Genomic DNA, 14,192 nt, shown 5'->3' with positions numbered 1-14,192 from the left:
TATTCATGAGAGACATAGAGAGAGGCAGAGACATAGGCAGAGGGAGAAGCAGACTCCTTGAGGGGAGCCCAGTGTGGGACTCAATCCTGGGACTCCAGGATCATACCCTGAGCTAAAGGCAGATGCTCAACTGCTGAGCCACCTAGGCATCCCAAAAACAAATATTTCTGTAAAAAAATTAATCAAGGAACTAACCAAAAAATGTATATAAAATATAATAACATATACAGGAAGGAGAGAAGAGAAAAAATATTTCATACTTAAATGATCATCAACTTAATATAGACTGATATATGCAGAAGAGGTTATATACAAACCTAATGGTAACCACATATCAAAAACCACTAGTAAACATACAAAGAATAAAGAGAAAGAAATACAAATATCTAAAGAAAATCAGCAAAACATGAAAGACAAGAAAGGATCAGAGAAAATTTCCATAAACAACCACAAAACAAGAAATAAAATGACAATAAATTTATATCTATCAGTAATTACTTTGAATGTAAGTGGACTAAATGTTCCAGTCAAAAGACATAGGGTGTCAGAATAAATAAAAAACAAGACCCATCTATATGCTGCCTATAATAGACTCATTTTATTCATAAATACACCTCCAGATTGAAATTGAGGGGATGGAGAAATATTTATCATGCAAGTGGAAGTCAAAAGAAAGCTGCAGTAGGAATACTTATATATCAGACAAACTAGACTTTAAAACAAAGACTGTAACAAGAGACAAAGAAGAGTACTATATGGCAATAAAGAGCACAATCTAATGAGAAGATATAACAATCATAAGTATTTATACACCCAACATGGGAGCACACAAATACACACAAAACAATTAATAACAGAAATAAAGGAATTCATTGATAATAATACAATAATAGTAGGGTACTTTAACACCCCACTTACATCAATGGACAGGTATCTAAAATAAAAAAGCAAAGGCTTGGAATAACTCACTGGACCAGATGGACTTAACAGATATATTCAGAACAATCCATCCGAAAACAGCAGAATGCACATTATTTTCAAGTGCACAGGGAACATTCTCTAGAATATGTCACATAATAGCCCCCCCCGCCAAAAACAAAAAAAACAATTCAAGAAGATTGAAGTCATACCATGCATCTTTTCTGACCACAACATTAGGAAACTAGATATCAACTATATGAAGAAAAATCTGTAAAGACCACAGTTACATGGAGGTTCAACACTTGCTATTAAATAATGAATGAGTTAACCAGGAAATCAAAAAAGAAATTTAAAATTACATGGAAACAAATGAAAATTAAAACAAAATGATCCAAAATCTTCAGAATGCAGCAAACTCATTCTAAGAGGGAAGTATATAGCAATACAGGCTTAACTCAAGAAGAAAAAAAAAATCTTAAATAAACATAGCCTTATACCTAAAGGGGCTAAAGGACTACAAATGAAGCCAAAAGCCAGCAGAAGGAAGGCAATAATAAGGATTAGGGCAGAAATAAATAATGTAGAAACAAAAAACAAACCAATACAACAGATCAATGAAATCAAGAGCTGGTTGTTTGAAAAAAAATAAAATTGATAAAGTCAAACTCAACAAAAAAGAAAGAGAAAGGACCGAAATGAACAAAATCACCAATGAGAAGAGAAATAACAACCGACACCACAGAGATACAAACACTTGTAAGAGAATATTATGAAAAACTATATGGCAACAAATTGAACAACCTAGAAGGAATGGATAAATTCCTAGAAACATAAGCTACCAAAACTGAAACAGAAAGAAATAGAAAATGTAAACAGACTGATTACTGGGAAAGAAATTGAATCAGTGGGGCAAACAAAACAAAACAAAACAAAACAAAAAATCAAACACCTCCCAAAAAACAGAAATCCAGGACCAGATGGTTTTACAGGTGAATTCTACCAAACATTTAAAGAAGAGTTGATCCCTGTTCTCAAACTATCCCCCCCCCCAAAAAAAATGGAAGGAAGGAAAACGTTCAAATTTTTTACTCTGATACCAAAACCAGATAAAGACACACTGAAAAAGAGAACTACAGGACAATATCCATGATGAACACAGGTGCAAAAATCCTCAACAAAATACTAGGAAATCAAATCCAACAATACTTCTTAAAAACTCATTTACCACAAGATAGTGGGATTTGGTTGCAAGCATGGTTCAATATTCAGAAATGAATTGATGTGACACATCACATTAATAAAAGAAATTATTAGATACAGAAAAACATTTGACAAAGTACAACATCCGTTCTTGATAAAAACCGTTGACAAAGTAGGTTAAGAGGAAACATACCTCAACATAATAAAGTCCATATATGAAAAACCCACAACTAATATTATCTTCAATGGGGAAAACTTGAGAGCATTTTCCTTAAGGTCAGGAACAAGATAGGGATGTCCACTCTCACCACCATTATTTAACATAGTAGTGGAAGACCTTGTCACAGCAATCAGGAAACAAAAAGAATTAAAAGGCATCCAAATTGGCAAAGAAGAAGTAAAACTTTCACTATTTACAAATGACATGATGTTATACATAGAAGGCCCTAAAACTCTACAACAATAACAACAAAAACTACTAGGACAGTAAAGTCACAGGACACAAAATCAAGGTATAGAAATCTGTTGCATTTCTATACACCAACAATGAAGCAGCAGAAAGAGAAAGTAAGGAATCAATCCCATTTACAATTGCACCAAAAACAATGATACCTAGGAACAAACCTACCCAAAGAGGTGAAAAGCCTCTACTCTGAAAATTAAAAGACACTAATGAAAGAAACTGAAGATGATACAAAAAATGGAAAGGCATTCCATGCTCATGAATTGGAAGAGCAAATATTGTTAAAATGTCTATGTTACTCAAAGCAATCCACACATATAATGCAATTCTCATCAATATACCAACACCATTTTTCATAGAACTGGAACAAACAATCCTAAAATTTGTATGGAACCACAAAGACCCTAAATAGACAAAACAATCTTGAAAAAGAAAAACAAAGCTGGAGGCATCATAATTCTAGACTTCAAGTTATATTACAAAGTGATAGTGATCAAAACAGTATGGTACTGGCACAAAAACAGACACATCGATCAATAGAACAAAATAGAAAACACAGAAGTAAACTTACAATACATGGTCAATTAACCTTTGACAAAGCACGAAGGAATATCCAATGGGAAACAGCCACTTCAACAAATGGTATTAGGAAAACTGGACAGTGACATGCAAAAGAATGGGCCACTCTCTTATACTACACACAAAAATAAATTCAAAATGGGATAGTGACCTAAATGTGAGACAAGAAATTATTAAAATCCTAGAAGAGAACACAGGAAGTGACTTCTTTGTCATTGGTCATAGCAACTTCTTTCTAGATATGTTTCCTGAGGCAAGGGGAACAAATAAAAAGTAAACTATTGGGACTTCATCAAAATAAAAAGCTTCTGCACAGTGAAGGAAACAATCAACAAAACTAAAAGGTAAGCTACAGAATAGGAGAAGATAATTGCAAATGACATATCTGATAAAGGGTTTGTATCCAAAATATAAAAGTCAACACCAAAATAATAATAATAATCCAGTTAAAAATGGACAGAAGACATGAATAGACATTTTTCCAAAGAAAACATACAGATGGCTAACAGACACATGAAAAGATGCTCATCATCACTCATCATCAGGGAAATACAAACCAAAACTGCTATGAGATATTACCTCACATCTGTTAAAATCAATGGCATAACTAAAATCAACAACACAAGAAACAACAGGTGTTGATGAGGATAGGGAACCCTCTTCCACTATTGGTAGGAATACAAAGTAATGCAACTACTCTGGAAAACAGTGTGGAGTTTCCTCAAAAAGTTAAAAATAGAACTATCCTATGATCCAGCAATCACATTACTGGGTTTTCACTCAAATAATAAGAATACTAATTGCAAGAATACATGCTCTACTATGTTTAAGGCAGCATTATTTACAAGTTATGTAAACAACCCAAGTGTCCATTGATTGATCAATGAATAAAAAAGATGTGCTATATATACACAATGGAATATTACTCAGACATAAAAAATAATGAAATCATGCCATTTGCAATTACTTGGATGGATTTAGAGAAAAAAGTGAAATAGATAAAGACAAATACCATATGAGTTCACTCATATGTGGAATTTAAGAAAAAAAAAGAAGCAAAGGGACAAAAAAGAGAGAGAGAAGTAAACCAAGAAATGGACTCTTAACTATGGAGAACAAAGCAGTGGTTAGGGGAATGGAGGTGGGGGTGGGGATGTGTTCAATAGGTGATGAGTATGAAGGACTACACTTGCTGTGATGAGCATGTGGTGATGTATGGAACTTCTGAATCACTATATCATACACCTAAAAATAATATTACACTGTATGTTAACTAACTGGAATTTAAATATTTTTTTAAAAAAATGGGTTTGCACTCCACTTGTAGACCCTACCAACCAGATTGGCAGCAATTCATGAATCCACATGAACAATGGCTGACTGATGGCCTCTTGAAGATGGCTCCATAGACCACACTATTTCAAATTCAAATTTCTATTCACATTCGGTAGCCTCCTCGGATTTATAGGGTTGACAGGAACAGATTATCAATGTCCATTGACTGAAGCTGGGTTTCAGAACCACCTCTTCCTAAGAAGTACCAGAATCTCTTTCACCATTTCTTTTTTTCTTTATCAGTTCTACCATCAAATGCATTCAAGATTGAAAATGCATACCAAATCGGATTAAACTGGCTCTGGATAGGGTATCAAGTAGGAAGATCTTGAGCTTACCAGGTCCCACAGACACACCAAAATCTATTCCATATATATAACAGCTATCTCTGAAAACAAACTGAGTTGACTAGCAGAACAGATCATACAAACTAAGGATACAAAGAGAAAGCCACATTGAGATAGGTGGAAGTGGCAGACATGTGGGTTAGTCAGTGCCCATACACCCAGGATTGTAACTCACAAGTGGGAAGGCTATCAAAGCCAGAGAAACCCTTCCTGAGGAACAATGAGTCCAAACCCCACAACGGGCTCTACAGTCCAAGAAACCTGCACTGAGTAGATGAGCCTCTATAACATCTGTCTTTGAAACTATAGAGCTTATGTCTGGAAAATGTAGAGGGCAATAGGAAATGGAGACTTCACACCCATGATTTCACTTGCTCTGAGACTCAGCACAGAGACAGCAGTTTGAAAAACACCTGAGTTATACACAGAGATCTGCTGACGAATATTAGGGTTGTGCCAGACAGCAGGGACCTGTTGCAACATTCCAGAAGGACAGAAGCAATGATGGGCACTCATTTTTTTCTAGCTGGCCTAGCACTGGTACCTGCTGTGCTAGCACTGCTCATCCTGACCCATAATTCCCCTGTGGACTTGCCCCATCTAACCCAACTGCCAGATCTAGGCCCCTGCCAAATGGCTCACTGCCCTACCAGTCTCAGCAGACAACCTCAGCCTGCCCCAGAGCCCATCCCGAGTGGCTCATGGCCCCACCACACCTGGTGGATGCCATCAGGCTTCTCTCCCAAGTGGCTCCCTGCCCTACCAGTCCAGCAAGTACCCTCAGCAAGCAACAGAGCCGCTCCAAGTGCCCCCATCCAGGGAAGCCAGCACTGAACACCAGAATGTCTACAGAAGTCACAGTCAGATTTCACAGCAAGCTGTACCAGAAGCCTGTCCCATTCACCAGTGCGCTCACAGAAGTCCGGCTAGAAGGGCCAAAGACCAACCCTGCTTACCAGCATGCTTGCAGCAGCCATGGCAAAACATTGCAGGCAGCCCTGCCCAGGACAGCCACACACACCAGTGAGTCTGCACTAAGTGTGATCCAGCCACAACAAGAGGGTACACGCAGCCCACACAAGGGTCAGTCATAGGGCACCTGGCTCAAGTGATCAGAAGAATTTGAGCTACTAAGGCTCACAGGTGACCTTCTGCATAAAGTCAATCTTTTAAGGCTAGGGATCATAATTAATCAGTCATAACTGATCTATTGAGTACATAGAAATTACCAAAGAGTTAGACAAAATAAGGAAATAGCAGAATATCTTCCAAGCAAAAGGATAACAAAACCTCAGAAAAAGAGGTAAAGGTAACCTGATATTGAAAACAGATATTCAAGTTCAGGAACCACAGTGCCCTAAGCAAAATGAACTCAGAGGGAGCCATACTAAGACAAATTATAATAAAAGTGTGAAGAGTTAAAGATAAAGAGAGACTCTTAAAAGCAGCAAAAGAAAAACAACTAGTTCTATACAAAGGATCCTCCGTAAGACTATAAGCTGATTTTTCAGCAGACACTGCAAGCCAAAAGGGAGTGACATGATATATTCTAAGTGATGAAATGAAAAACCTACAACAAAGAATACTGTACCCAGAAAGGTCATTACTCAGAATTGAAAGAGAAATTTTCCAGACAAGAAAAAGCTAAAGAATTTCATCACCACTAAACTAATCTTATAAGAAATGTTGAAGGGACTCCCTTAACTTCCTAAGAAGTTAAAATAAGAAATAAGAAAATACGAAAATTATGAAAGAAAAAATCTCACTGGTAAAAATAAACATAGAGTAAATGTAGTGGATCACCATCTGCATAACTAGTATGTAGATTAAAACAGAAAAATTATACAATCATTTAGGTCTACAATAATTATTCAGGTATAGACAAAATAATAAGATGTAAAATATAACATCAAAAACATAAAGCAAGGGGGATAAAATGTAGCACTTTTAGAATACACTAGAACTTAAGCAACCATTAACTTAAAATAGACTGCTATATGCTATATACATAGAATATTATGTGTGAACTTCATGGGAACCACAAACCAAATATCAATAATAGATACACAAAAGGCAAAGAGAAAAGAATATAAGCACAACACTAAGGAAAGTCGCCAAATCACAAGGGACGAGAGCAAGAAAAAAAAAAAAGAACAGAGAAGAACTACAAAAACAACCTGAAACAATCAACAAATGGCAAAAGTACATATCTGTAAATAATTACTTTAAATGTAAATGAACTAAATGTTCCAATCCAAAAACATAGTATCACTGGATGGATAAACAAAACAATACCATGTATACTACGTATAGGAGACTCACTTCAGATCAAAAGACACACAGCCACTGAGAGTGAAGGAATGGAAAATGTATTCCATGCACATTGAGACAGAAAGTTGGGGTAGCAATACTTATATCAGACTAAAGAGACTTTAAACAAAAGACTGTAATTAGAGACAAAAAAGAACTTTACATTATGATAAAGGGATCAATCCAACAAAAGGATGTAACATCTGTAAATATCTATCCACCCCACATAGGGACACCTAAATAAATGAAGCAAATATTAACAGACATACAGGGAGAGATTGACAGTAATACAATAATAGCAGGTGACCTTAACAACCCACTTACATCAATAGATAAATGATCCAAACAGAAAATCAATAAGGAAACGTTGGCCTTAAACAATCCATTAAACCAGGTAGACTTACATATACAGAGCATTCCCTCTAAAAATATCAGAATTCACATTTTTTCAAGTGTACATAGAACATTCTCCAGAATAGACCACAAAACAAGTACCAGTAAATTTAAGAAGATTGGAATTATATCAAGCGTCTTTTCTGGCCACAATGGTATGAAACTAGAAATCAATTACAAGAAGAAAGTAAATATGTGAAGACTAAACAACATGCTAACTTAACAACAAATGTGTTAATGAGAAAAATCAAAGAGGAAATCAAAAAATGCCTTGAGACAGATGAAAATGGAAACACAACAGTTCAAAATCTATGGGATGCAGCAAAAGCAGCTCTAAGAGGAAAGTTTATAGGAATACAAGCCTACCTCAAGAAACAACAAAAATCTCTAACAGTCCATCCTTACACCTAAAAAAATTAGAAAAAGAAAAACAAAGCCCAAAGTTAGTAGAAGGAAGGAAATAATAAAGACAAACAAAACCGATAAATCTTTAGCTAGACTCATCAAGAAAAAAAAAAGAATACTCAAATAATACCAGAAGTGAAAAAAGGAGACATTACAACTGATACCAAAAAAATACTAAGGATATAAGAGACTACTATGAATGACTACATGCCAAAAAGGGAGATAACCTAGAGGAAATGGATATATTACTAGAAATGTACAATCTTCCAAGACTGAATCAAGAAGAGATTAAAAAAAAACTGAACAAACTGATAACTAGTAATGAGATTGAATCAGTAATTTAAAAAACTCCCAACAATCAAAACAGTCTTCATAGATGAATTCTACCAAACATGTAAAGAAGAATTAATACTTATTCTTCTCAAACGATCCCAAAAAAATTGAAGAGGAAAGAATGCTTCCAAACTCATTCTATGGGGCCAGTATTATCCTGATACCAAAACCAAAGACACTACAAAGAAGGAAAATTACAAGCCAACATCTCTGATGAACGTGAATTAATGCAGAAATACTCAACAAAATATTAGCAAACCAACTTCAACTGTAGAGTGAAGGGATCATACACCATGACAAAGTGGGATTTATTCCAAGGATGTAAGAATGGTTCATCACCCACAAATCAACCAATGTGATATATCACATTACAAAAAGGAAGATAAAAATGATATGATCATCTCAATACATGCAGAGAAAGCTTCTTATCAAATTCAACATTCATTTATGACTAAAAACTCCCAACAAAGTGGATATAGAAGAGAATGCCATATCACAAACCCACATTTAATGTCATATTCAAAACTTTTCCCCCAAGATCAGATACCACAAAACAAGAATGCCCAGTCCTGTCACTATTATTGAACATAGTACTGAGAATCCTAGTTATAGCAATGAGAGAAGAAATAGAAATAGAAGGCATCCAAGTTGAAAAAGTAGTAAAATTGTCACTATTTACAGATGATATTACATATATAACCCTAAAGACTCCACCCCAAAATATTAGAACTAATAAATTAATTCAGTAAAGTTGTAGGATACAAAATTAATATACATAAATCTGTGGCATCTGTATGTATTAATAAACTATCAGAAAGTAAAATTAAGAAATAAAATATTCATACTATCTAAAGCAATCTACCAATTCAGTGCAACTCTATCAAAATACCAATGGCAATTTTCACAGAACTAGAACAAAGAACCTTAAAATTTGTATAGAAATACAAAAACCTCAAATAGCCAAAGCAATCTTGAACAAGAACAAAGCTGGAGATATCACACTTTCTAATTTCAAACTGTACAATAAAATGATAATAATAAAAACACTATGGCACTGACACAGAAAAGACACATAAGTCAATGAACACAGAACAGAGTCCAGAAACAAAATCATTCTTATATGATCAATTAATCTTTGACAAAGGAAGCAAGAATATAAAGTGTAAAAAAAATATAAAGAAAACTTCTTTAATAAATGGTATTGGGAATACTGGACAGCTACATGTAAGAGAATGAAACTGGGCCACTTTCTTATACCATTTATAAAAATAAACTCAAAATAAATTAAAGATTCACATGTAAGACTAGAAATCATAAAACTGTTAGAAGAAAATTAGGTAGCAAGCTCTTGGATATTGGTCTGAACAATATCTTTTTTGGATCTGTCTTCTCAGGCTAGGACAAAAAAGCAAAAATAAAAGAGTTGAACTACATCAAATGAGAAAGCTTTTGCACAGCAAACGAAATCATCCAGAAAAGGAAAAGGCAACCTACTGAGTGAGATAATATATTTACAAATGATATAACCAATAAGGCATTAATATCCAAAATATATAAAGAACTCACATAACTCAATATGAAAAGCGATCTAATTAAAAAATAGGCAGATGACCTGAATAGACATTTCTCCAAAGAAGAAATACAGAGGGTCAAAAGACACATGAAAAACTGCTCAACGTCACTTATCATCAGGATGATACGAATCAAAACCACAATGAGATATCACCTCACACCTCACAGAATGGCTAGTGTCAAAAAAACAAGAAATAAAAATGTTAGCAAGGATGTGAACAAAAAGGAAAACCAGCACTGTTGAAGGGAATATAAAATGATGCCATCACTATGGGGAACATTATGAAGTTTTCTCAAAAAATTAATAATAGTACTATCATATGATCCAGCAGTTCCACTCTTGGTATTTATCTGAAGAAAATGAAAACACTAATTTGAAAAGACATATGCACATCCTATGTTCATTGCAGCATTATTTATAATAGCCAGGATATGGAAGCAACCTGAGTGGCATTACTAGATGAATGGAGACAGAAAGAGAGGTGCTACATCTTTATAAGAAATAGGCTCACCCTCTATTATATAGGCTGAGGAGTTTCAAGATCTACAGTCCTCAAGCTGGAGGCCCAGGAGAGATGATGGTATAGTTTCAATCAGAGAGTCTACAGCCTCAGGAAGCCTGGGTGGCTCAGCGGTTGAGCACCCCCCTTCGGCCCAGGTCATGATCCTGGCATCCCAGAATTGAGTCCCACATCGGGCTCCCTGCATGGAGCCTGCTTCTCTTTCTGCCTGTGTCTCTGCCTCTCTCTGTGTGTCTCTCATGAATAAATAAATAAAATGTTTAAAAAAAAAAAAGCCTACAGCCTCAAGACCCAAGAAGAGCTGATGTTTCTGTTTGAGTCCAATGACCCATCTCAGCAGTCAGGCAGACAGAGCTCCCTCTTACTCACCAGAGGATTTTTGTTCCATGTGGGCCTTCACCATATTGGATGAGGCCTGCTGGGGAAGGCAACTTGCTTCAATCGGTCTACTGATCCAAGTATTATTCTCCCCCAAAGCACCCTCACAGACACCCAGAATAATGTTTGACCAAATGTAGGGCACCTGAGACCAGTCAAGTTGACACACAACTTGACACACATCATTGGCCCCATCCTTTCCAACATACATAGATACATGAGTGCACACTGACAGCATAGAGACTTCCCAGGCCTACTAGAGGAAGCTAGGATGACTAAGCATCCTGGTTTGCCTGGGGCTGAGGGATACGACTGGACACTGGTCTCTCAGTTCCAGGCAAACAGGACAAGGTGGTCATCCTAGGTAGAACCCTATCAGCTGCTACCACCTGTCACTCCACTTCTCTCTCTCTCTCTCTTTTCTAAGATTTTATTTATTTATTCATGAGACACAGAGAGAGAGGGAGAGAGGCAGAGACACAGACAGAGGGAGAAGCAGGCTCCCTGCAGGGACCCCGATGCGGGACTTGATCCCAGGTCTCCAGGATCACGCCCTGGGCCAAAGGGAGGCACTAAACCGCTGAGCCACCCAGGGATCCCCCTCCACTTCTCTCTTCACATCAACCTACCTAACTCAAAAACTTCCACCTTAACACTTGACCTCTGACCTCAGTCCTTTGTAAGAAAATTCCTTCCTTTCCAGGAGAAACCTCACTATAATATAGTAACATATGCCTTGTGGACTTTTGATCAAAAGCTACACTCCCAGATGCACTCTCCCCGGGACCACCCTAAAGCATGGCAGCTGGCTTCCCGCACACTCAAGTGAAGGAGAATTAAGCTCCGTCCCTTGAAGGGAAAGGTGTAAAAAATCTATGATCATGCCTTTAAAACCACCACCTTGGCAAAGGCAAATTTGACACATTTCATAAAACTGCCTGTGTCCAACCATCTGAAAACACAATCAGTAAAAATTCCACAAGCTCTCAGCAGAAGCAGACTTCTCAAAGTTGTTCAATTATGATTTCCTCATCCCCTTCGTTTGAGGGAAACTGGACCCTTCTGGTGCCATAATTGAACTCCAACACCTTGGAATTATTGGAGTTCTCCAGAAATACCACTCTTGTGAGTTCTATCTTTGAAATAGAAATAATAACATGTATTTTGGGATTGGTACATCAATACTTGCCATTAAGCCAGTAGCTGTAGGGTCAGGCAGTGACCCAGAAAGACAAACAGTGAAATAGAAAGGACCTAAACATCTCATTTAATCATTGAATCCAGCCACCACCTTCCAATCAAATTAGGGTAGTTGTGTGCTTTCCTGTTTCTACACATGCCTTTCATTTGTTTTACTTCTTTTTTTTTTCCATTTCAGTCCATCTCGTTTAATCTATCTCACACACAGTTGGATTCATGAGGATGGGGCATGGAGAGAGGAGAGGACAAAGGACAATCTTTGTTTTTATCTCTGAAGTCAGAATTCACTAACAATGTTTTTCTCATAGAGAAGTTAAGATGAGAATCCAGTAAACTGTTTTATTTAAATTACTGCACCATCATATTTTGTTGAAGCAATAGAGCTTTTAAAAGATAATGTGACTTAGCTTTTATTTTATTTAGACTATTTAGCAACTAGTCTATAATATATATATAATATAATATATGTTGCTATATATTCTTTAGGTGGCCTGGTGGTTTTTACCTCTGACCTCCAGCAAGTACTACAAAGAAGAAAAGATTCTGAAGAATCAATCAAGCTTTCTGCCGAGGCAGAGTAACACCTTTGTCTTAACCACTAGCCGGAGAAATGAAGCACATTATCAATCTACATGAAAACATCAACGATACAGCAAGAAATAATTCAGACTGTCCTCATGTGGTTTTGCCGGAAGAGATATTTTTTATAATATCCATCATCGGGGTTTTGGAAAATCTGATGGTCCTTCTAGCTGTGATCAAGAATAAGAATCTGCAGTCACCCATGTACTTTTTCATTTGCAGCCTGGCCATTTCTGATATGATGGGCAGCTTGTATAAGATCCTTGAAAATATCCTGATCGTGTTCAGAAACATGGGTTATCTCAAGCCTCGGGGCAATTTTGAGACCACAGCAGATGACATTATGGACTCCCTGTTCATCCTCTCCCTCCTTGGTTCCATTTTCAGCCTGTCTGTGATAGCAGCTGACCGCTACTTTACAATCTTCCACGCTCTGCAGTACCACAGCATTGTGACCATGCGCCGAGCCATCGTTGTCCTGACGGTCATCTGGACAGGCTGCACAGGCGGCGCCATTACCATGGTTATCTTCTCTCATCACGTCCCCACAGTGATCACCTTCACGTCGCTGTTCCCTCTGATGTTGGTCTTTATCCTGTGCCTTTATGTGCACATGTTCTTGCTTGCCCGTTCCCATGCCAGGAAGATCTTGACGCTTCCCAGAGCCAACATGAAAGGGGCCATCACACTGACCATCCTGCTTGGAGTCTTCATCTTCTGTTGGGCTCCCTTTGTCCTTCATGTTCTGTTGATGACATTTTGCCCAAATAACCCTTACTGCGCCTGCTACATGTCCCTCTTCCAGGTGAACGGCATGTTGATCATGTGCAATGCAGTCATTGACCCCTTTATATATGCCTTCAGGAGCCCTGAGCTCAGGGAGGCATTTAAGAAGATGATCTTCTGCAGTAGGTCCTAGTGGAATTATTGGTCCCTGATTTTAGAAGCAACAGGGATAATTCTGTCAAGTAACAGAATAACGTGACACACCGACAAATGCTCATGCTTCCCCCCACAATCCGTCCTTTCCTTAATGTGTTCAAGGGTTATCCCACTAACTAGTGTTTGTAATAGCTTAGTCCTGTGTGAAGAGTCTTGCCGTAGGTTACAACTTTTATGACTACAGAGAGAAAACAATGTATGAAAAAGAACAACCAACTACAAAGAACAGATGGCAATATAAACATATAAATCTAAGAGTTTTGCACTCAGGTAAAAGCTTGCTCTTCTATAGATATCTAGCAAGCCTGTTGCTGAGATTGCCTTCCTAGGCTGGAGGCCATTGTAATCAGTTTCTAGAAGTTAAAGCGCCAGGACAGATGCTCAGGGCACAAGCTACAATGTGTTTGTAAGCAAGTGAAAGGTGCCAATAAATTACTGCAACTATCCAGCGTAGCCACACAGAATCCCTGCCCTCCCCCCTCCTTCCTGCCTGCTTGCTTTACTGTATTCCACCTTAAATCTTTTTTTCAATCTTTTGGAGCCCAACACAGGGCTTGAACTCATGACCCTGAGGCCAAAATCTGAGCTGAGATCAAGAGTCAGACATCCAAAGGACTGAGTCATTTGAGAAGGTGCCCCATCTCAAATCTTTTTGGAAGTAGGCAGGGCATAAATTATCAATGTCAAATAAGCAGCTCTGAGTGTCCAATA

General features: G+C 37.3%; 1 protein-coding gene across 1 annotated transcript; it reads left to right on the top strand.

The window, feature by feature from the left end:
• The first annotated feature begins 12,541 nt into the window (after positions 1 to 12,541).
• Positions 12,542 to 13,458, top strand: LOC129495431 (adrenocorticotropic hormone receptor). Its single transcript, XM_055302910.1, has one exon. It carries the CDS (start codon positions 12,568 to 12,570, stop codon positions 13,456 to 13,458), a length of 891 nt encoding a protein of 296 aa, XP_055158885.1. The 5' UTR covers positions 12,542 to 12,567.
• Positions 13,459 to 14,192: the final 734 nt, after the last annotated feature.

The sequence above is a fragment of the Nyctereutes procyonoides genome, unplaced genomic scaffold (genome assembly GCF_905146905.1).
Source record: "Nyctereutes procyonoides isolate TBG_1078 unplaced genomic scaffold, NYPRO_anot_genome, whole genome shotgun sequence".
NCBI classification, from domain to species: domain Eukaryota; kingdom Metazoa; phylum Chordata; class Mammalia; order Carnivora; family Canidae; genus Nyctereutes; species Nyctereutes procyonoides.
Note: the sequence above shows the minus strand (reverse complement) of the source record. Positions and strands in the feature narration are given on the sequence as shown.

Coding starts and splice junctions, on each gene's coding strand:
- LOC129495431 (XM_055302910.1), top strand. CDS start 12,568: ATGAAGCACATTATCAATCTACATGAAAACATCAACGATACAGCAAGA.